We start from the raw sequence: 25679 nt of genomic DNA on the forward strand, positions 1-25679 counted from the left end.
ACTGAAATCAACCCAAAGTGGCACCCAGGGGCATCAAAAGGCAACAAAATGGCCCCAAATGGCACCAAAATGATCCCAAAATTGCACCAAAAGGAGACAAAATGGCCTAAAATGACCCAAAACAGCTGAAAATGGCTGAAAAGGGACCCAGAATGGACCCAAAATGACCCTAAAATGACCCAAATCAACCCCAAATGCCCCCAAATGGCCCCAAATTGCACTGAAATCAACCCACAGTGGCACCCAGGGGATCCAAAGGCATCAAAATGGCCCCAAATGGCCCCAAAATGGCACCCAGGGGATCCAAAGGCACCAAAATGGCCCCAAATGGCACCAAAATGGCACTCAGGGGCATCAAAAGGCATCAAAATGGCCACAAAATGGTCCCAAAATTGCACCAAAGCGACCCAAAATGTCCTAAAATGGACCGAAAACGGCCAAAAATGGCTGAAAACGGACCCAAAATGACCCTAAAGTGGACCCAAATCAATCCAAAATGCCCCAAAATGGCCCCAAACTGCACTGAAATCAACCCAGAGTGGCACCCAGGGGATCCAAAGGCACCAAAATGGCCCCAAATGGCCCCAAAATGGCACCCAGGGGATCCAAAGGCACCAAAATGGCCCCAAATGGCACCAAAATGATCCCAAAATTGCACCAAAAGGAGACAAAATGGCCTAAAATGACCCAAAACAGCTGAAAATGGTTGAAAAGGGACCCAGAATGGACCCAAATGACCCTAAAATGACCCAAATCAACCCCAAATGCCCCCAAATGGCCCCAAATTGCACTGAAATCAACCCAGAGTGGCACCCAGGGGCATCAAAAGGCACCAAAATGGCCCCAAATCAACCCAAAATGGCCCCAAAATGGCACCCAGGGGATCCAAGGGCACCAAAATGGCCCCCAAATGGCACCAAAATGGCACTCAGGGGCATCAAAAGGCATCAAAATGGCCACAAAATGGTCCCAAAATTGCACCAAAGCGACCCAAAATGTCCTAAAATGGACCCAAAACGGCCAAAAATGGCTGAAAACGGACCCAAAATGACCCTAAAATGGACCCGAATTAATCCAAAATGCCCCCAAATGGCCCCAAACTGCACTGAAATCAACCCAGAGTGGCACCCAGGGGATCCAAAGGCACCAAAATGTCCTAAAATCAACCCAAAATGGCACCCAGGGAATCAAATGGCATCAAAATGGCCCCAAATGGCCCCAAAATGGCACAAATATGACCCCAAACCAGCCTCAAAATGGCCCAAAAATGGCCCCAAAATGACCCAAAATGGCCCCAAAATGACCCTAAATGACCCAAAATGGCCCCAAAATGGCCCCAAATGGCCCCAAATGGCCCTAAATAACGTAAAATGATCCCAAATTGGGCACAAAATGACCCCAAAATGGCCTCAAAATGGCCCCAAAAGACCCAAAATCCTAAATGGCCTCAAAATGGCCCCAAAATGACCCTAAATGGCCCTAAATGGCCCCTAAATGGCCCCAAAATGGCCCCAAATGGCCCCAAAATGGCCCCAAAATGGCCCCAAATGGCCCCAAGATGGCCCTAAATGACATAAAATGACCCCAAATTGGGCACGAAATGACCCCAAAATGGCCTCAAAATGGCCCCAAAAGACCCAAAATGGCCCCTAAATGGCCCCTAAATGGCCCTAAATGGCCCCCAAAATGGCCCCAAAATGACCCTAAATGGCCCTAAATGGCCCCAAAATGGCTCCAAATCGCCCTAAATGGCCCAAAATGGCCCCAAATGGCCCCAAAATGGCCCTAAATGACATAAAATGACCCCAAATTGGGCACGAAATGACCCCAAAATGGCCTCAAAATGGCCCCAAAAGACCCAAAATGGCCCCAAAATGACCCCAAAAGGCCCTAAATGGCCCCAAAATGGCCCCAAATGGCCCCAAATGGCCCCAAAATGGCCCCAAATGGCCCCAAAATCACCCCAAAAATGGCCCCAAATGGCTCAAAATGACCCCAAAATGCACCAAAATTCCCCCAAATGGCCCCTATTGGGCACAAAATGGCCCTGAATGACCCTAAATGGCACCAAAATGGCACAAATATGACCCCAAACCAGCCTCAAAATGGCCCCAAAATGGCCCCAAAATGAGCCTAAATGACCCAAAATGGCCCCAAAATGGCCCCCAAAATGGCTCCAAATGGCCCTAAATGGCCCCAAAATGGCCCTAAATGGCCCTAAATGACCCTAAATGGCCCCAAAACGGCCCCAAATGGCCCTAAATGGACCCCAAAAGGCCCCAAAATGACCCTAAATGGCCCCAAAACGGCCCCAAATTGCCCCAAAATGACCCTAAATGGCCCCAAAATGACCCTAAATGGCCCCAAAATGGCCCCCAAATGGCCCCAAAATGACCCTAAATGGCCCCAAATGGCCCCAAATGGCCCCAAAATGACCCTAAATGGCCCAAAATGACCCCAAATGGCCCCAAAATGGCCCCAAATGGCCCCAAAATGACCCTAAATGGCCCCAAATGGCCCCAAAACGGCCCTAAATGATGTAAAATGACCCCAAATTGGGCACAAAATGACCCCAAAATGAACTTATAATGGCCCTAAATGACCCTCATTAACCACCCCCATTAATCACCCCTCATTAATCACCCTCCATTAACCACCCCCATTAATCCCCCCATTAATCACCCCCCCCATTAATCACCCCATTAATCATCCGCTCATTAATCACCCCCATTAAACCACCCCCCCATTAATCACCCCCCATTAATCACCCCTATTAATCACCCCTATTAATCACCCCCATTAATCACCCCCTCATTAATCACCCCCATTAACCACCCCCCATTATTCACCCCCCATTAATCACCCCTATTAATCACCCCCATTAACCACCCCCATTAACCACCCCCCATTAATCACCCCTATTAATCACCCCCATTAATCACCCCCATTAATCCCCCCCATTAATCACCCCTCATTAATCACCGTCCATTATCCTCTCCCATTAATCCCCCCATTAATCCCCCCCTCATTAATCCCACCAATTAATCATCCGCTCATTAATCACCGTCCATTAATCACCCCCATTAACCACCCCCATTAATCACCCCCATTAATCACCCCTATTAATCACCCCCATTAACCACCCCCATTAATCCCCCCATTAATCCCCCCATTAATCATCCGCTCATTAATCACCCCCATTAACCACCCCCATTAATCACCCCCATTAATCACCCCTATTAATCACCCCCATTAACCACCCCCATTAATCCCCCCATTAATCCCCCCATTAATCATCCGCTCATTAATCACCCCCATTAACCACCCCCATTAATCACCCCCATTAATCACCCCTATTAATCACCCCCATTAACCACCCCCATTAATCCCCCCATTAATCCCCCCATTAATCATCCGCTCATTAATCACCCCCCATTAACCACCCCCATTAATCACCTCTCATTAATCACCGTCCATTAATCACACCCATTAACCACCCCCATTAACCACCCCCATTAATCACCCCCTCATTAATCATCCCCATTAACCACCCCCATTAATCACCCTCCATTATCCTCTCCCCATTAATCCCCCCCGTTAATCACCCCCCTCATTAATCCCCCCCATTAATCACCCCCTCATTAATCACCCCCATTAATCACCCCCATTAACCACCCCTATTAATCACCCCCATTAATCACCCCGCCCATTAATCACCCATTAATCACCCGCCCATTAATCACCCCCATTAACCACCCCCCATTAACCACCCCCATTAATCACCCCCCATTATCCACTCCCATTAATCCCCCCGTTAATCACCCCCTCATTAATCCCCCCGTTAATCACCCCCCCCATTAATCACCCCCATTAATCACCTCCATTAACCACCCCCATTAATACCCCCATTAATCACGCCCCCATTAATCACCCCCATTAATCACCTCCATTAACCACCCCCATTAATACCCCCATTAATCACGCCCCCATTAATCACCCCCATTAATCACTCCCATTAATCACCCCCATTAATCCCCCCATTAATCACCCCTCATTAATCACCCCCATTAATCACCCCCATTAATCACCCCCATTAATCCCCCCATTAATCTCCCCTCATTAATCACCCCTATTAATCACCCCCATTAATCACCCCCATTAATTACCCCCGAATGAACCACCCCCATAACCCCCGCCTCCCCCCCACCCGCCCCTCATTAACAGCTAATTACGGCCGTTAATTACTTACCCACGCTGACGGTCACCCATTGGGCGCTGTCCCCCCCCCGGAAGCAGTGCGCGGCCGTCAGCACGAAATATCGCGAGATCAGCGAAGCCGCGCAGCGCTCGCGGCCGCTCTCGGGTCTCTGCGCCGGGGAACCGAAACGGAACCGGAAGCGGAGATCGGAACCGGAACCGGAACCGAACAACGGAACCGGAACCGAATAACGGAACCGGAGATCGGAACCGGAACCGAACAACGGAACCGGAACCGAACAACGGAACTGGAACCAAACAACAGAACCCACAAACCCCACAGCCCCATAACGACCCCACAGCCCCATAAGGACCCCACAAACCCCACAAACCCCATAACGACCCCACAAACCCCACAACCCCATAAGGACCCCACAGCCCCATAGTGACCCCACAGCCCCATAACGACCCCACAAACCCCATAGTGACCCCACAAACCCCGCAAACCCCACACACCGTGATGAAGACCCGCACCAGAACCCTATAACCACCCCACAAGCCCCACAGCCCCATAAGGACCCTATAAACCCCCCACAAACCCCACAACCCCATAACGACCCCATAAGGACCCCACAACCCCATAGTGACCCCACAAACCCCACAACCCCATAACGACCCCACAACCCCATAATGACCCCACAAACCCCACAACCCCATAACGACCCCATAAGGACCCCACAACCCCATAAGGACCCCACAAACCCCACAAACCCCATAATGACCCCACAACCCCATGACGACCCCACAGCCCTATAAGGACCCTACAACCCCATAGTGACCCCACAGCCCCATAACGACCCTATAAACCCCCCCCAAACCCCCACACACCGTGATGAAGACCCGCACCACAACCCCATAAGGACCCCACAAACCCCACAAACCCCATAAGGACCCCACAAACCCCACAAACCCCATAACGACCCCATAAGGACCCCACAAACCCCATAAGAACCCCATAAGGACCCCACAGCCCCATAGTGACCCCACAACCCCATAACGACCCTATAAACCCCCCCCAAACCCCACAACCCCATAACGACCCCATAACGACCCCACAACCCCACAGTGACCCCACAAACCCTACAACCCCATAAGGACCCCACAACCCCATAAGGACCCCACAGCCCCATAGTGACCCCACAGCCCCATAACGACCCTATAAACCCCCCACAAACCCCACAACCCCATAACGACCCCATAACGACCCCACAACCCCATAGTGACCCCACAAACCCCACAACCCCATAAGGACCCCACAACCCCATAGTGACCCCACAAGCCCCACAACCCCATAAGGACCCCACAGCCCCATAACGACCCTATAAACCCCCCCAAACCCCACAGCCCCATAACGACCCCACAAATCCCCTACAACGACCCTATAAACCCCCCACAAACCCCACAGCCCCATAAGGACCCTATAAACCCCCCACAAACCTCACAGCCCCATAACGACCCCATAACCCCCCCCAAACCCCCCACACCGTGATGAGGAGCCGCGCGCTCCAGGGGTTTTTCTGCCGGTCGGTGGCGCTGCTGTAATCGTGGGCGATCCCACAAAGCCCCAGAGCCGCGCTTTCGTCTGTAGGGCGGCACCAACGGACCCCATAGCGACCCCATAACGGCCCCATAGCGACCCCATAGAGACCCACCCCATAGAGACCCCATAGAGGTCAACAGAGAGCCGTAGGGACACATAGAGACCCACAGAGACCCCATAAAAACCCCATAGAGACCCCATAGAGACCCCATAGGAACTCCATAAGAACCCCATAGAGACCCCATAGGAACTCCATAGAGATCCCATAGAGACCAATAGGGACCTGCAGAGATACCATAGAGAACCATGGAGACCCCATAGAGACCTGCAGGGACCCATAGCGACCCCATAAAAATCCCATAGAGAACCATAGAGACTCATAGAGACCCCATAGAGACCCCATAAAACCCCATAGAGACCCCATAAAGACACCCTAGGGACCCATAGAGAACCTTAGAGACCCCATAAAGACCCCATAGAGGTCAACAGGGGCCCATAGAGAACCCATAGAGACCCACAGAGACCCCATAGAGACCCCATAAAAAACCCATAGAGACCCCATGGAGACCCCATAGAGACCACATAAGGACCCCATAGGGACCCCATAGAGACCCATAAAAATCCCATAGAGAACCCATAGAGACCCCATAAGAACTCCACAAGGACCCCATAAAGACCCCATAGAGAAACACAGAGACCCCATAGAGACCCCATAAGGACCCCATAGCGACCCCATAGAGATCCACCCCATAGAGACCCCATAGAGGTCAACAGAGAGCCATAGGGACACATAGAGACCCACAGAGACCCCATAAAAACCCCATAGAGAACCCATAAGGACTCCATAAGGACCCCATAGAGACCCCATAGAGACCCCATAGAGACCCCATAAAGGTCAACAGGGACCCATAGAGACCCGCAGGGACCCCATAGAGACCCATAAAAACCCCATAGAGAACCATAGAGACTCATAGAAACCCCATAGAGACCCCATAAAACCCCATAGAGACCCCAGAAAGACACCCTAGGGACCCATAGAGAACCTTAGAGACCCCATAAAGACCCCATAGAGGTCAACAGGGACCCATAGAGACCCATAGAGAACCGCAGGGACCCCATAGAGACCCATAAAAATCCCGTAGAGAACCATAGAGACCCCATAAGAACTCCACAAGGACCCCATAAAGACCCCATAGAGAAACACAGAGACCCCATAGAGACCCCATAAGGACCCCATAGCGACCCCATAGAGATCCACCCCATAGAGACCCCATAGAGGTCAACAGAGAGCCATAGGGACACATAGAGACCCACAGAGACCCCATAAAAACCCCATAGAGACCCCATAGGAACTCCATAGAGACCCCATAGGGACCCCATAGGGACCCATAAAAATCCGAGAGACCCCATAAGGACCCCATAAGAACCCCATAGAGACCCCATAGAGACCTGCAGGGACCCATAGCGACCCCATAAAAATCCCATAGAGAACCATAGAGACTCATAGAGACCCCATAGAGACCCCATAAAACCCCATAGAGACCCCATAAGGACTCCATAGGGACCCCATAGAGAGCCCATAGAGACCCCATAAAGACCCTATAGGGACCCCATAGAGGTCAATAGGGACCCATAGAGACCCCATAAGCACCCATAGAGACCCCATAAAGACCCCATAGGGACCCCATAAAGACCCATAGAGACCTGCAGGGACCCATAGAGACCCATAAGGACCCCATAAGAACCCCATAAGAACCCCATAAGGACCCCATAGGGACCTGTAGAGACCCAATAAGGACCCATAAAAACCCCATAGAGGCCCCATAAGGACCTCGTAGAGAACCATAGAGACCCTATAGAGACCCTATAGAGACCCTATAGAGACCCCATAAAGACCCCGTAGGGACCCCATAGAGACCCATAGAGAACCATACAGACCCCATAGAGACCGATAGGGACCCGTAGAGACCCCATAAGGATCCCACAGCGACCCCATAAGGACCCCATAGAGACCCCATAGAGACCCTATAGGGACCCTATAGAGACCCCATAAGGAGCAGATTTTTGGGGTGAATTTGTGGGATTTCAGAGCCGATTTTTGGGGCTGATTTTGGGATTTTGGAGGCGATCTATGGGGTGATTTGGGGGGATTTCGGGTCCCATTTGGGGTCCCATTTTGGGTCTCTTTTGGGGGATTTCGGAGCCGATTTTGGGGCTCGATTTGTGGGATTTGGGGTCCGATGTTTTGGCCTCGATTTGAGGGATTTCGGGTCCCATTTGGGGTCCCATTTTGGGGCAGAATTTGAGGGATTTGGGGTCCGATTTTTGGGATTCTTTTGGAGGATTTCAGAGCCGATTTTTGGGGCTGGTTTGGGGGATTTCGGAGCCGATTTTTGGGGTGATTTGGGGGGATTTCGGGTCCCATTTGGGGTCCCATTTTGGGTCTCTTTTGGGGGATTTCAGAACCGATTTTTGGGGTGAATTTGGGGGATTTCAGAGCCAATTTTTGGGGCTGATTTTTGGGATTTCAGCGGCGATTTTGGGGGTGATTTGGGGGGATTTCGGGACCCATTTGGGGTCCCATTTTGGGGCTCATCTGCGTCATTTCAGAGCCGATTTTTGGGGTGAATTTGGGGGATTGCAGAGTCGATTTATGGGGCTGATTTTGGGGGGATTTCGGGTCCCATTTGGGGTCACATTTTAGGGTTGATTTGTGGGAATTTGGAGCCGATTTTGGGGGCTGATTTTGGGATTTCAGAACCGATTTATGGGGTGATTTGGGGCGATTTCGGGTCCCATTTGGGGTCCCATTTTGGGGCTCATTTGCGTCATTTCAGAGCCGATTTTTGGGGTGAATTTGGGGGATTGCAGAGCCGATTTTGGGGCTGATTTTTGGGATTTCAGAACCGATTTTTGGGGTGATTTGGGGGGATTTCGGGTCCCATTTGGGGTCCCATTTTGGGTCTCTTTTGGGGGATTTCAGAACCGATTTTTGGGGTGAATTTGGGGGATTTCAGAGCCAATTTTTGGGGCTGATTTTTGGGATTTCGGAGCCGATTTTTGGGGTGATTTGGGGGGATTTCGGGTCCCATATGGGGTCCCATTTTGGGGCTCATTTGCGTCATTTCAGAGCCGATTTTTGGGGTGAATTTGGGGGATTGCAGAGCCGATTTATGGGGTTGATTTGGGGGATTTCGGCGGCGATTTTGGGGGTGATCTGTGGGATTTCGGGTCCGATTTGGGGTCCCAGTTTGGGTCTCATTTGTGGGATTTCAGAGCCGATTCATGAAGCTGATTTTTGGGATTTCAGAGCCGATTTTGGGGCTGATTTTGGGATTTCGGAGCCGATTTATGGGGTGATTTGGGGGGATTTCGGGTCCCATTTGGGGTCCCATTTTGGGGCTCATCTGCGTCATTTCAGAGCCGATTTTTGGGGTTCTTTTGGAGGATTTCAGAGCCGATTTTGGGGCTGATTTTGGGATTTCGGAGGCGATTTTTGGGGTGATTTGGGGGATTTCGGGTCCCATTTGGGGTCCCATTTTGGGTCTCTTTTGGGGGATTTCAGAACCGATTTTTGGGGTGAATTTGGGGGATTTCGGAGCCGATTTTGGTGGCTGATTTTGGGGATTTCGGAACCGATTTATGCAGTGATTTGGGTGGGGATTTCGGGTCCCATTTGGGGTCCGATTTTTGGGGTTCTTTTGGAGGATTTCAGAGTCGATTTTTGGGGCTGATTTTTGGGATTTTGGAGCCAATTTCGAGGCTGATTTTTGGGATTTCGGAGCCGATTTTGAGCTGATTTTTGGGCTGCCTTTGGGTCACTTCGGGTGCGATTTTTGGGGTTGAAAAGAAGGCGGATTTCGGACCTATCATGGCGTGGAAGGCGCTGTGCAGGTCCCCCAGCTCCCGCAGCACCCACACGTGCTCCTCGGCCGTCCTTTTTAGACGCCATCGAGTTCAGCACCGCGCGGTCGGACAGCTCCCCAACCCCGAACACGTAAATGTCTGAAATCGGGGGGGGGGGGGAGGTTTGAGACCCCCCCCAAATTATGGGGAACCCCCCCGAAATCAGAGACCCCCCCCAAAATTATAGGGACCCCCCACATGTAAAAGACCCCCCCAAAAATTATAGAGACCCCCCAAATTAGAGGGACCCCCCCCATATCAGAGACCCCCCCCAAATCCTTGAGCCCCCCCCCAAATTATGGGGAACCCCCCCGAAGTCAGAGACCCCCCCCAAAAATTATAGGGACCCCCCCATCTAAAAGACCCCCCAAAAATTATAGAGACCCCCCCCAAATTAGAGGGACCCCCCCATATCAGAGACCCCCCAAAAATCCTTGAGACCCTCCCCAAATTATGGGGAACCCCCCCGAAATCAGAGACCCCCCCCAAAAATTATAGGGACCCCCCATCTAAAAGACCCCGAAAAAATTATAGGGACCCCCCCCAAATTAGAAGGACCCCCCCCGAAATCAGAGACCCCCCCAAAATCCTTGAGACCCCCCCCCAAATCATGGGGAACCCCCCCGAAATCAGAGACCCCCCCCCAAATAAATTATTGAGACCCCCCCATATCAGAGACCCCCCCCAAATCCTTGAGACCCCCCCCCAAATTATGGGGAACCCCCCCGAAGTCAGAGACCCCCCCAAAAAATAATAGGGACCCCCCCATCTAAAAGACCCCCCAAGAAAATTATAGAGACCCCCCCCAAATTAGAAGGACCCCCCCATATCAGAGACCCCCCAAAAATCCTTGAGACCCCCCCCCAAATTATGGGGAACCCCCCCGAAGTCAGAGACCCCCCCAAAAATTATAGGGACCCCCCATCTAAAAGACCCCCAAAAAATATAGGGACCCCCTCCAAATTAGAAGGACCCCCCCGAAATCAGAGACCCCCCAAAAATTAGAGGGACCCCCCCCATATCAGAGACCCCCCCAAAATCCTTGAGACCCCCCCCAAATTATGGGGAACCCCCCCGAAGTCAGAGACCCCCCCCCAAAATCCTTGAGACCCCCCCAAGTGATGGGGATCCCCCCGAAAACAGAGACCCCCCCCAAAAATTATAGGGACCCCCCCAAATTAGAAGGACCCCCCATATCAGAGACCCCCCCAAATCCTTGAGACCCCCCCCAAATTATGGGGAACCCCCCGGAAATCAGAGACCCCCCCCAAAATTATAGGGACCCCCCCATCTAAAAGGCCCCCAAAATTATAGGGACCCCCCCCAAATTAGAAGGACCCCCCCGAAATCAGAGACCCCCCCCCAAAAAATTATAGGGACCCCCCCATATCAGAGACCCCCCCCCAAATCCTTGAGACCCCCCCCCCCAAATTATGGGGAACCCCCCCGAAGTCAGAGACCCTCCCCCCAAAATCCTTGAGACCCCCCCAAATTATGGGGAACCCTCCCGAAATCAGAGACCCCCCAAAATTATAAGGACCCCCCCATCTAAAAGACCCCCCCCAAAAAATTATAGAGACCCCCCCCAAATTAAAGGGACCCCCCCATATCAGAGACCCCCCCCAAATCCTTGAGACCCCCCCCAAATTATGGGGAACCACCCCGAAATCAGAGACCCCCCCAAAAAATTATAGGGACCCCCCCATCTAAAAGACCCCCCCAAAATTATAGGGACCCCCCCCAAATTAGAAGGACCCCCCCCGAAATCAGAGACCCCCCCAAAATCCTTGAGACCCCCCCCCAAATCATGGGGAACCCCCCCGAAATCAGAGACCCCCCCCCAAATAAATTATTGAGACCCCCCCATATCAGAGACCCCCCCCAAATCCTTGAGACCCCCCCCCAAATTATGGGGAACCCCCCCGAAGTCAGAGACCCCCCCAAAAAATAATAGGGACCCCCCCATCTAAAAGACCCCCCAAGAAAATTATAGAGACCCCCCCCAAATTAGAAGGACCCCCCCCATATCAGAGACCCCCCAAAAATCCTTGAGACCCCCCCCCAAATTATGGGGAACCCCCCCGAAGTCAGAGACCCCCCCCCCAAATCTTTGAGACCCCCCCCCCCAAATCATGGGGAACCCCCCGAAATCAGAGACCCCCCAAAAATTATAGGGACCCCCCCCATCTAAAAGACCCCCCAAAAGAATTACAGAGACCCCCCCAAATTAGAGGGCCCCCCCCCATATCAGAGACCCCCCCAAATCCTTGAGACCCCCCCCCCAAATCATGGGGAACCCCCCGAAATCAGAGACCCCCCCCCCAAAATTATAGGGACCCCCCCCATCTAAAAGACCCCCAAAATTATAGGGACCCCCCCCCAAATTAGAGGGACCCCCCCCATATCAGAGACCCCACCCCAAATCCTTGAGACCCCCCCCCCAAATTATGGGGAACTCCGCCCGAAATCAGAGACCCCCCCCCCAAAATAAATTATAGGGATCCCCCCATCTAAAAGACCCCCAAAAATTATAGGGACCCCCCCCATATCAGAGACCCCCCAAAAAATTATTGAGGCCCCCCCAGTTTATAGGGACCCCCCCAGGACCCCCCCAGCCGCTTTCAGACCCCCCCCCAGACCCCATTGAGATCCCCCCCAAAGACCTCCCCAAAACCCCCCAGACCCCCCAGGACCCCCCCAAATCCCTTCAGATCCCCCCCAATCCCCCGCTGACCCCCCTCACGACCCCCCCACGACCCCCCCTCAGGCCCCCCCTTCCCCGACATCCCCCCCAGACCCCCCTCCAAGCCCCCCCAGACCCTTTCAGACGCCCCCCCCCAGACCCCATTGAGATCCCCCCCCAAGACCTCCCCAAAACCCCCCCAGACCCACCCAGGACCCCCCCCAAATCCCTTCTGACCCCCCCCCAATCCCCCGCTGACCCCCCCTCACGACCCCCCCACGACCCCCCCTACCCCGACATCCCCCCCCAGACCCTCCCTCTAAGACCCCCCCAGCCCCTTTCAGACCCCCCCCCAGACCCCATTGAGATCCCCCCCCAAAGACCTCCCCAAAACCCCCCCAGGCCCCCCCAGGACCCCCCCAAATCCCTTCTGACCCCCCCCAATCCCCCGCTGACCCCCCCTCACGACCCCCCCACGACCCCCCCTCAGGCCCCCCCTTCCCCGACATCCCTCCAGACCCCCCCCCCAAGATCCCCCCAGCCCCTTTCAGACCCCCCCCAGACCCCATTGAGATCCCCCCCAAAGACCTCCCCAAAACCCCCCCAGGACCCCCCCCAAATCCCTTCTAACCCCCCCCCAATCCCCCGCTGACCCCCCCTCACGACCCCCCCACGACCCCCCCTACCCCGACATCCCCCCCCAGACCCCCCCAGCCCCTTTCAGACCCCCCCCCGACCTCATTGAGATCCCCCCCAAAGACCCCCCCAAAACCCTTCAAATCCCCCCCAGTCCATCTCTGACCCCCCCCCACGACCCCCCCACGACCCCCCCTCCCCCAAGACACCCCTCCAGGCCCCTCCCCCCCCCAGGGCCCCCCCAGCCGCTTTCAGACCCCCCCCCCAGACCCCACTGAGATTCCCCCCCAAAGACCACCCCAAAACCCCCCCAGACTCCCCCAGGACCCCCCCCAAAACCCTTCAGATCCCCCCCATTCCCCCGCTGACCCCCCCCCACGACCCCCCCTACCCCGACATCCCCCCCAGACCCCCCCCCTAAGACCCCCCCAGCCCCTTTCAGACCCCCCCCCAGACCCCATTGAGATCCCCCCCCAAAACCCCCCCCGACCCCCCAGAACCCCCCCAAAACCCTTCATACCCCCCCCAATCCCCTGCAGACCCCCCCCCACGACCCCCCCTCCCCCAAGACACCCCTCCAGGCCCCTCCACCCCCCCTACCCCCCCCAGGACCCCCCCAGCCCCTTTTCAGACCGCCCCCCCCCCAGACCCCATTGAGATCCCCCCAAGACCTCCCCAAAACCCCCCAGACCCCCCCAGGACCCCCCAAAACCCTTCAGATCGCCCCCAATCCATCTCTGACCCCCCCACACGACCCCCCCACGACCCCCCCCTACCCCGACATCCCCCCCCAGACCCCCCCAGCCCCTTTCAGACCCCCCGCCCAGACCCCATTCAGATCCCCCCCAAAGACCTCCCCAAAACCCCCCCAGGACCCCCCCCAATCCCCCACTGACCCCCCCCCACGACCCCCCCCACGACCCCCCCTACCCCGACATCCCCCCAGACCCCCCCCCAAGACCCCCCCAGACCCTTTCAGACGCCCCCCCCCAGACCCCATTGAGATCCCCCCCAAAGACCCCCCCAAAACCCTTCAGATCCCCCCCATCCCCCCGCTGACCCCCCCCCACGACCCCCTTTACCCCGACATCCCCCCCCAGACCCTCCCTCTAAGACCCCCCCAGACCCTTTCAGACCCCCCCCAGACCCCATTGAGATCCCCCCCAAAGACCTCCCCAAAACCCCCCCAGACCCCCCAGGACCCCCCCAAATCCCTTCTGATCCCCCCCAATCCCCCACTGATCCCCCCTCACGACCTCCCCACGACCCCCCCTCAGGCCCCCCCTTCCCCGACATCCCCCCCAGACCCCCCCCCAAGACCCCCCCAGCCCCTTTCAGACCCCCCCCAGACCCCATTGAGATCCCCCCCAAAAACCCCCGGGACCCCCCAGGACACCCCCAAATCCCTTCTGATCCCCCCAATCCCCCACTGACCCCCCCCCACGACCCCCCCACGACCCCCCCTACCCCGACATCCCCCTCCAGGCCCCTCCCCCCAAGAACCCCCAGACCCCTTCAGACCCCCCCCCCAGACCCCATTGAGATCCCCCCAAAACCCCCCCCCAGCACCCCCCCAAAACCCTTCAGATCCCCCCCAGTCCATCTCTGACCCCCCCCCACGACCCCCCCACGACCCCCCCTCCCCCAAGACACCCCTCCAGGCCCCTCCACCCCCCCTACCCCCCCCAGGACCCCCCCAGCCCCTTTTCAGACCGCCCCCCCCCCAGACCCCATTGAGATCCCCCCAAGACCTCCCCAAAACCCCCCCAGACCCCCCCAGGACCCCCCAGAACCCTTCAGATCCCCCCCAATCCATCTCTGACCCCCCCCACGACCCCCCCACGACCCCCCTCTACCCCGACATCCCCCCCAGAACCCCCCCCCCAAGACCCCCCCCAGCCCCTTTCAGACCCCCCCCAGACCCCATTGAGATCCCCCCCAAAGACCCCCCAACGACCCCCCCTCCTCCAAGACACCCCTCCAGGCCCCTCCCCCCCCCAGGACCTCCCCAGTCCCTTTCAGACCCCCCCCCAGACCCCATTCAGATCCCCCCCCAAAGACCTCCCCAAAACCCCCCCAGGACCCCCCCAAATCCCTTCTGATCCCCCCCAATCCCCCACTGACCCCCCCCCACGACCCCCCCTACCCCGACATCCCCCTCAGACCCCCCCCCTAAGACCCCCCCAGACCCTTTCAGACCCCCCCCCAGACCCCATTGAGATCCCCCCCAAAACCCCCCCGGGACCCCCCAGGACCCCCCCAAATCCCTTCTGATCCCCCCCAATCCCCCGCTGCCCCCCCCCCACGACCCCCCCACGACCCCCCCCACCCCGACATCCCCCCCTAGACCCCCCCTTTAAGACCCCCCCAGCCCCTTTCAGACCCCCCCCCCGGCCCCATTGAGATCCCCCAACAAAGACCTCCCAAAACCCCCCCAGACCCCCCCAGGACCCCCCCAAAACCTTCAGACCCCCCCGCAATCCCCTGCAGACCCCCCCACGACCCCCCCACCCACAAGACACCCCTCCAGGCCCCTCCCCCCCCCAGGACCCCCCCAGTCCCTTTCAGACCCCCCCCCCAGACCCCATTCAGATCCCCCCCCAAAGACCCCCCCAGGACCCCCCCCAAATCCCTTCAGATCCCCCCCCAATCCCCCACTGACCCCCCCTCACGAGCTCCCCACGACCCCCCCTCAGGCCCCCCCTTCCCCGACATCCCCTCCCAGAACCCCCCCCAGGACCCCCCCAGACCCTTTCAGACGCCCCCCCCCAGACCCCATTGAGATCCCCCCCCAAAGACCTCCCCAAAACCCCCCCAGGACCCCACCAAATCCCTTCAGATCCTCCCCCAATCCCCCGCTGAGCCCCCCCCACGACCCCCCACGACCCCCCTCTACCCCGACATCCCCCCCCAGAACCCCCCCCCCAAGACCCCCCCAGCCCCTTTCAGACCCCCCCCCAGACCCCATTGAGATCCCTCCCCAAAGACCTCCCAAAACCCCCCCAGGACCCCCCCAAATCCCTTCAGATCCCCCCCAATCCCCCGCTGACCCCCCTCACGACCCCCCCACGACCCCCCCTCAGGCCCCCCCTTCCCCGACATCCCCTCCCAGAACCCCCCCCAAGACCCCCCCAGACCCTTTCAGACGCCCCCCCCCAGACCCCATTGAGATCCCCCCCCAAAGACCTCCCCAAAACCCCCCCAGACCCCCCCAGGACCCCCCAAAACCCTTCAGATCCCCCCCAATCCATCTCTGACCCCCCCACACGACCCCCCCACGACCCCCCCCCTACCCCGACATCCCCCCCCAGACCCCCCCAGCCCCTTTCAGACCCCCCCCCCAGACCCCATTGAGATCCCCCCCAAAGACCCCCCCAAAACCCTTCAAATCCCCCCCATTCCCCCGCTGACCCCCCCCCCACGACCCCCCCTACCCCGACATCCCCCCCCAGACCCCCCCCCAAGACCCCCCCAGACCCTTTCAGACCCCTCCCCAGACCCCATTGAGATCCCCCCCAAAACCCCCCCGGGACCCCCCAGAACCCCTCCAAATCCCTTCTGATCCCCCCCCAGTCCCCCACTGACCCCCCCCTCACGACCCCCCCACGACCCCCCCTCAGGCCCCCCCTTCACCCTTCCCCCCCCCCAACGACCCCCACCCAGGAAATCCTCCCGGTCGTTGCGGGGGTCTCTGCCGATGCTGAGCAGCTCCCGGATTTTACTGATGGTGGGGAGAGGAGACCCCCCCATATTGACACGGCCTGGGGGGAGGGTAAAAAGGGGGGGGGTCGTAAGGGGTCTTGGGGGGTTATGGGGTCGGGAGGGGTCATAAGGGGAGCCACAAGGGGTCATGGGGGGGTTGTGGGGTCGGGGTCATAAGGGGTCATGAAGGGTCATGGGGGGTCATGGGGGGGTCATGGGGGGGTCATAAGGAGTCATGAAAGGTCATGGGGGGTCAGGTAGGGTCATGGGGGGTCATGGGGGTTCATGGGGGGGTCATAAGGGGTCAGGAAGGGTCATGGGGGTCATGGGGGGGTCATAAGGGGTCAGGAAGGGTCATGGGGGGGTCAGGTAGGGTCATGGGGGGGCATGGGGGGTCATGGGGGGGGTCATAAGGGGTCAGGAAGGGTCATGGGGGGGTCATAAGGGGTCATGAAGGGTCATGGGGGTCATGGGGGGTTAAATGGGGTCATGAAAGGTCATGGGGGGTCAGGTATGGTCATGGGGGGCATGGGGGGTCAGGTGGGGGGTCATAAGGGGTCATGAAGGGTCATGGGGGGGTCAGGTAGGGTCATGGGAGGTCATGGGGGTCATGGGGGGGTCATAAGGGGTCATGAAGGGTCATGGGGGGGTCAGGTAGGGTCATGGGGGGGCATGGGGGTTCATGGGGGGTCATAAGGGGTCAGGAAGGGTCATGGGGGGGTCAGGTAGGGTCATGGGGGCATGGGGGGTCTTGGGGGGGTCATAAGGGGTCATGAAGGGTCATGGGGGGGTCAGGTAGGGTCATGGGGGGGCATGGGGGTTCATGGGGGGGTCATAAGGGGTCATGAAGGGTCATGGGGGTCATGGGGGGTTAAATGGGGTCATGAAGGGTCATGGGGGGGTCAGGTAGGGTCATGGGGGCATGGGGGGTCTTGGGGGGGTCATAAGGGGTCATGAAGGGTCATGGGGGGGTCATAAGGGGTCATGAAGGGTCATAAGGGGTCATGAAGGGTCATGGGGAGTCAGGTAGGGTCATGGTAGGTCATGGGGGGTTAAATGGGGTCATGAAGGGTCATGGGGGGGTCAGGTAGGGTCATGGGGGCATGGGGGGTCTTGGGGGGGTCATAAGGGGTCATGAAGGGTCATGGGGGGGTCAGGTAGGGTCATGGGGGGGCATGGGGCGTCATGGGGGGGTCATAAGGGGTCATGAAGGGTCATGGGGGAGTCAGGTAGGGTCATGAGAGGTCATGGGAGGGTCATAAGGGGTCATGAAGGGTCATGGGGGGGTCAGGTAGGGTCATGGGGGGGCATGGGGTCATAAGGGGTCATGAAGGGTCATGGGGGGGTCAGGTAGGGTCATGGGAGGTCATGGGGGGTTAAATGGGGTCATGAAGGGTCATGGGGCGTCATGGGGGGTCATGAAAGGTCATGAAGGGTCATGGGGGGGTCAGGTAGGGTCATGGGAGGTCATGGGGGGTCATGGGGGGGTCATAAGGGGTCATGAAGGGTCATGGGGGGTCAGGTAGGGTCATGGGGGGGTCATAAGTGGTCATGAAGGGTCATGGGGGGTCAGGTAGGGTCATGGGGGGGCATGGGGGGTCATGGGGGGGTCATAAGGGGTCATGAAAGGTCATGGGGGGTCAGGTAGGGTCATGGGGGGCTATGGGGGGGTTAGGTGGGGGGTCATAGGGGGTCATGAAGGGTCAAGTGGGGTGAAATGGGGTCATGAAAGGTCATGGGAGGTCATAAGGGGTTATGAACGGTCATGGAGGGCATGGGGGGGTCATGGGGGTTATGAAGGGTCATGGGGAGTCAGGTAGGGTCATGGGAGGTCATGGGGGGTCATGGGGGGTTAAATGGGGTCATGAAAGGTCATGGAGTGCATGGGGGGGTCATGGGGGTCATAAGGGGTCATGAAGGATCATGGGGGTCATGGGGGTCATGGGGGGCAGGTGGGGTTAGAGGGGGTCAGGAAGGGTCATGGAGGGATCAAGGGGGGGTCATGAAATGTCATGGGGGGGGTCATAAGGGGTCATGAAAGGTCATAGGGGGCATGAGGGGGTCATAAGGGGTCATGGAAGGTCATAGGGGGCATGAGGGGGTCATGTGGGGTTAAAGGGGGTCAGGAAGGGTCATTGGGGGGGGGTTATGGGGAGGGGGTAATGAAATGTCATGGGGGGGTTATGGGGGCATCACAGGGGGGGGACGACGACGGGGAGGGGGAGGGGGTCAAGGAGAATTGGGGTCAATGGGAACGAAAGGAGAGTGAGGAGGGGATGGAGGGATGGGGGAGGGGCGGGGGGGGTCCGAATTTTTTTTGGGGGGGGGGGAGGGGGAAAGAGGGAGGGGAGGGGGGGTGGGACCGTCGGTGAAGATGACGATGACGTGTCGGGTGCTGTTGGTGACCGGGGGGGGGCGCAGCCCCCTCAGCTGCTCCATCCGTTCCTGTTGCACCAGCAGGGAATAAACGGCCTTGAAGGCGGCGTGGGGGTTGGTGCCGGGTTTGGAGCCGTGAGCTGGGGGGAGAAAAGAGGGGGGGGGGAAGGGGGGGAACACGTTGGGACCCATAGGGACACATTGGGACCCATGGGGACACATTGGGACCCATGGGGACCCACAGGGACACGTAGGGACCCACAGAGAGCATAGGGACACATAGGGACCCAGAGGGACACATAGGGAAACATGGGGACCCATAGGGACACGTAGGGACCCACAGAGAACCATAGGGACACATAGGGACCCATGGGGACCCATAGGGACCCATAGGGACACGTAGGGACCCATAGGGGACATAGGGACCCATGGGGACCCATAGGGACACATAGGGACCCACAGAGACCATAGGGATACATAGAGAGCCATAGGGACCCATAGGGACACATAAGGAAACATGGGGACCCACAGGGACCGATAGAGAACCATAGGGGACATAGGGACCCATAGGGACCCATAGGGACACATAGAGAACCATAGGGGACATAGGGACCCATAGGGACCCATAGGGAAACATGGGGACCCATAGGGACACATAGGGAAACATGGAGACACATGGGGATACATACGGACCCATAGGGGACATAGGGACACATGGGGACCCATAGGGACACGTAGAGAACCATAGGGGGTATAGGGACACCTAGGGACACATGGGACACATAGGGACATGTAGGGACCCACAGAGAACCATAGGGACCCATAGGGACCCATAGGGACCCATGGGGACCCATAGGGACACGTAGGGACCCACAGAGACCATAGGGACACATAGGGACCCATGGGGACACATAGGGACCCATAGAGAACCATAGGGGGCATAGGGACCCATAGGGACCCATAGGGAAACATGAGGACCCATAGGGACACATAGGGACCCATAGAGAACCATAGGGGACAAACGGACACATGGGGACCCATAGGGACACGTAGGGACCCATAGAGACCATAGGGATACATAGGGACCCATAGGGACCTTAGGGACACATAGGGACCCATAGAGAACCATAGGGGACATAGGGACACATGGGGACCCATAGGGACACATAGGGACCCACAGAGACCATAGGGATACATAGAGAGCCATAGGGACCCATAGGGACACATAAGGAAACATGGGGACCCACAGGGACCGATAGAGAACCATAGGGGACATAGGGACCCATAGGGACCCATAGGGACACATAGAGAACCATAGGGGACATAGGGACCCATGGGGACCCATAGGGAAACATGGGGACCCATAGGGACACATAGGGAAACATGGAGACACATGGGGATACATACGGACCCATAGGGGACATAGGGACACATGGGGACCCATAGGGACACGTAGAGAACCATAGGGGGTATAGGGACACCTAGGGACACATGGGGACACATAGGGACATGTAGGGACCCACAGAGACCATAGGGACACATAGGGACCCATGGGGACACATAGGGAAACATGGAGACACATGGGATACATAGGGACCCATAGGGACCATAGGGACACATAGGGACCATAGGGACCCATGGGGACACATAGGGACGCATAGAGAACCATAGGGGACATAGGGACACATGGGGACCCATAGGGACATGTAGGGACCCACAGAGACCATGGGGACACATAGGGACACATGGGGATACATAGGGACCCATAGGGACCATAGGGACACATAGGGACCCATGGGGACCCATAGGGACCCATAGGGAAACATGGGGACCCATAGGGACACATAGAGAACCATAGGTGACATAGGGACACATTGGGAGCCATGGGGACCCATAGGGACACATAGGGACCCATAGAGAACCATAGGGGACATAGGGACACATGGGGACACATAGGGAAACACGGGGACCCATAGGGACTCATAGAGAACCATAGGGGACATAGGGACACATGGGGACCCATAGGGACACGTAGGGACCCACAGAGACCATAGGGACACATAGGGACCCATGGGGACACATAGAGAAACATGGAGACACATGGGGATACATACGGACCCATAGGGGACATAGGGACCCATGGGGACCCATAGGGACCCATAGAGAACCATAGGGGACATAGGGACACCTAGGGACACATGGGGACATGTAGGGACCCATAGAGAACCATAGGGGGTATAGGGACACCTAGGGACACATGGGGACACATAGGGACCCATAGAGAACCATATGGGACATAGGGACCCATAGGGACCCATAGGGAAACATGAGGACCCATAGGGACGCATGGGGACCCATAGAGAACCATAGGGACACATAGGGACACATGGGGACACATAGGGACACATAGGGACCCATAGAGACAATAGGGATACATAGAGAACCATAGGGAGTCATAGGGAGACACAGGGACCCATAGAGACCCATAGGGGACATAGGGACCCATAGGGTCACATGGGGACACATGGGGACCCATGGGGACCCATAGAGAACCATAGGGGACATAGGGACCCATAGGGTCACATAGGGACACAATGGAACACATAGGGACCCATAGAGAACCATAGGGGACATAGGGACCCATAGGGATCCATACAGACCCCATAAGGACCTCACAGAGACCCATAGAGACCCCATAAGGACCCCATAGAGACCCCGTAAGGACCCCATAGAGACCCATAGAGACCCCATAAGGACCCTATAGGGATCCATAGAGACCCATAGGAATCCATACAGACCCCATAAGGACCCCATAGGGATCCATAGAGACCCATAGGAATCCATAGAGACCCCATAAGGACCCCACAGAGACCCCGTAAGGACCCCATAGAGAACCGTAGAGACCCCATAAGGACCCTATAGGGATCCATAGAGACCCATAGGAATCCATACAGACCCCATAAGGACCCCACAGAGACCCATAGAGACCCCATAAGGACCCTACAGGGACTCATAGAGACCCCATAGAGACCCCATACAGAGCCATAGGAAGCCATAGAGACCCCACAGAGACCCCACAGAGATCCATAGAGACCCATACAGACCCATACAGACCCCATAAGGACCCATAGGGACCCATAGAGACCCATAGGGACCCATAGAGATCCATAGAGATCCATAGAAACCCCATAGTACCCCATAGGGTTCCATGTTGCCCCATAGCGCCCCGTAGGGACCCATAGAGACCCCACAGCACCCCATTGGGACCCCATAGGGACCCCCCACCCCACATCCCCCCCCCCCCGACCCACCATCGAAGTTGAGCCCCTGCAGCAGCTGCCCCACATGAGCGCCGTCGGCTGCCTGCGGATCTGTGGGGCTGAGCACCACGTGCGCCTCCGTCCCGAACGTGATGATCCCATAGCGGGGGTCCACCCCATAGCTGGCGATCTGTGGGGCACAGCCGTGGGGACATAACCCCACATATCCTCCCATACCCACCCCATAACCCCCCATACCCCCCATACCCCCCATACCCCCCATATCCCCCATATCCTCCATATCTCCCCATATCCCCCCCATATCCCCCCATATCCCCCCCATACCCCCCATATCCCCCATATCCTCCATATCTCCCCATATCCCCCCCCATACCCCCCCATATCCCCCCATACCCCCCCATAACCCCCCATACCCCCCATATCCCCCATATCCTCCATATCCCCCCATATCCCCCCCATACCCCCCATATCCCCCCATATCCCCTCCATATCCCCCCCCATACCCCCCCATATCCCCCCATACCCCCCCATACCCCCCCATATCCCCCCCATATCCCCCATATCCTCCCATATCCACCCCATATCCCCCCATACCCCCCATATCCCCCATATCCTCCATATCCCCCCATATCCCCCCCATACCCCCCATATCCCCCCATATCCCCTCCATATCCCCCCCATACCCCCCCATATCCCCCCATACCCCCCCATACCCCCCCATACCCCCCATATCCCCCATATCCTCCCATATCCACCCCATATCCCCCCATACCCCCCATATCCCCCATATCCTCCATATCCCCCCATATCCCCCCCATACCCCCCATATCCCCCCATACCCCCCCATACCCCCCCATATCCCCCCCATATCCCCCATATCCTCCCATATCCACCCCATATCCCCCCATACCCCCCATATCCCCCATATCCTCCATATCCCCCCATATCCCCCCCATACCCCCCATATCCCCTCCATATCCCCCCCCATACCCCCCCATATCCCCCCATACCCCCCCATACCCCCCCATATCCCCCCCATATCCCCCATATCCTCCCATATCCACCCCATACCCCCCATATCCCCCATATCCTCCATATCCCCCCATATCCCCCCCATACCCCCCATATCCCCCCATATCCCCTCCATATCCCCCCCATACCCCCCCATATCCCCCCATACCCCCCCCATACCCCCCCATACCCCCCATATCCCCCATATCCTCCATATCCCCCCATATCCCCCCCATACCCCCCATATCCCCTCCATATCCCCCCACATCCCCCCCCCGGCCCCCCAAATCCCCCCATACCCCCCCATACCCGGCACATCCCCCCCCCATACCCCCACATCCCCCCATATCCCCCCCTCCCCCAAATCCCCCCATACCTCTCCATGACCCCATACCCCCCATGTCTCCCCCCATACCCCCCCATACCCCCCCCACATCCCCCCCCCACGACCCCAACTCCCCACATCCCCCCCCGCCCCCCCAAATCCCCCCCATACCCCCCACATCCCGCCCCCACGACCCCACAACCCCCCCCCTCCCCCAAATCCCCCCCCACTCCCCCTATAGCCCCCCTTCCCCCCTCCCCCACAACCCCCCATATCCCCCCTGTACCCCCCCATACCCCCCCCCTCCCCCAAATCCCCCCATACCTCTCCACGACCCCATACCCCCCCCATGTCTCCCCCCCAAATCCCCCCATACCCCCCCCTATACCCCACACATCCCGCCCCCATGACCCCACATCCCCCCCCCAAATCCCCCCATACCTCCACACGACCCCCATACCCCCCATGTCTCCCCCCTATACCACCCCATACCCCCCCCCCATCCCCCCCCCATACCCCCACATCCCCCCAATACCCCCCCCCCCCCCCAAATCCCCCCATAGCCCCCCATACCCCCCCACAACCCCCCCACGACCCCACATCCCCACCCACCCCCCGGCCTCCAAATCCCCCCATACCCCCCCCAATACCCCTCACATCCCCCACATCCCCCCATATCCCCCATATCCCCCCATATCCCCCATTCCCCCATCCCCCCCCACGACCACCCCCACGACCCCCCATCCCCCCCACCACCCCACATCCCCCCCACATCCCCCCCCACATCCCCCCCCACATCCCACACATCCCCCCCCCACGACCCCACATCCCCCCACCCCCAGCCCCCCAAAATCCCCCCATCCCCCCCCATCCCCCCCCCACGACCCACATCGCCCCCCTCTACCCCCATATCCCCCCCCCCCACGACCCCCCATCCCCCCCTCCCCCAAATCCCCCCATAGCCCCTCATCCCCCCCCACAACCCCCCCACGACCCCACATCCCCACCCACCCCCCGGCCCCCAAATCCCCCCATACCCCCGCCCCATACACCTCACATCCCCCACATCCCCCCATATCCCCCCCATATCCCCCATTCCCCCATCCCCCCCCCACATCCCCCCCCCACGACCCCACATCCCCCCCCGGCCCCCCAAATCCCCCCATAACCCCCCTCCCCCAAATCCCCCCATCCCCCCCATCCCTCCCCACATCCCCCCCCACGACCCCCACATCCCCCCCACCCCCATCCCCCCCAAATCCCCCCATACCCCCGCCACGACCCCCACCCACGACCCCACATCCCCCCCACCCCCAGCCCCCCAAAATCCCCCCATACCCCCCCCATACCCCCCCACGACCCCACATCCCCCCCCATGACCCTCCATACCCCCCATACCCCCACACCCCCCACATCCCCCATACCCCCGCATCCCCCGCTATTCCCCCCCTTTCCCCCCACGACCCCCCACCCCCCCCCACGACCCCCCCATCCCCCCCCACCCCCCTCCCCCACATCCCCCCCCTCTACCCCCCATACTCCACCCATCCCCCCCCCACGACCCCCCATATCCATCATATCCCCCCATATCCCCCCCACCCCCCCCACGACCCCCCATCCCCCCCACCCCCAGCCCCCCAAAATCCCCCCATACCCCCCCATACCCCCCATTCCCCCCCCCACGACCCCACATCCCTCCCATACCCCCCCCATACCCCCCCATCCTCCCCCACCACCCCACATCCCCCCCACATCCCCCCCCACGACCCCCCATACCCCCCGAACCCCCCATATCCCCCCATATCCCCCCCCACCCCCCCCACGTTCCCCCATCCCCCCCACCCCCAGCCCCCCAAAATCCCCCCACACCCCCCCATCCCCCCCCATCCCCCCCACGACCCCACACCGATCCCCTCTACCCCCCCATCCCCCCCCCCACGACCCCCCATCCCCCCCACCCCC

The 25679-nt window shown here is 58.6% G+C and overlaps 1 protein-coding gene across 1 annotated transcript in view; it reads right to left on the reverse strand.

Moving 5' to 3' along the window:
* The window catches only part of LOC125686229 (complement factor B-like), a 57770-nt gene that overhangs the window by 10715 nt on the left and 21376 nt on the right, over nt 1–25679 (reverse strand). Inside the window, 7 exon segments of the mRNA XM_048929989.1 lie at nt 4250–4367; nt 5742–5839; nt 9664–9727; nt 9729–9802; nt 16682–16783; nt 19088–19240; nt 22412–22550. Of these exon segments, the coding sequence (XP_048785946.1) occupies nt 4250–4367; nt 5742–5839; nt 9664–9727; nt 9729–9802; nt 16682–16783; nt 19088–19240; nt 22412–22550 (748 nt within the window).

Source organism: Lagopus muta, chromosome 33 (genome assembly GCF_023343835.1).
Source record: "Lagopus muta isolate bLagMut1 chromosome 33, bLagMut1 primary, whole genome shotgun sequence".
NCBI classification, from domain to species: domain Eukaryota; kingdom Metazoa; phylum Chordata; class Aves; order Galliformes; family Phasianidae; genus Lagopus; species Lagopus muta.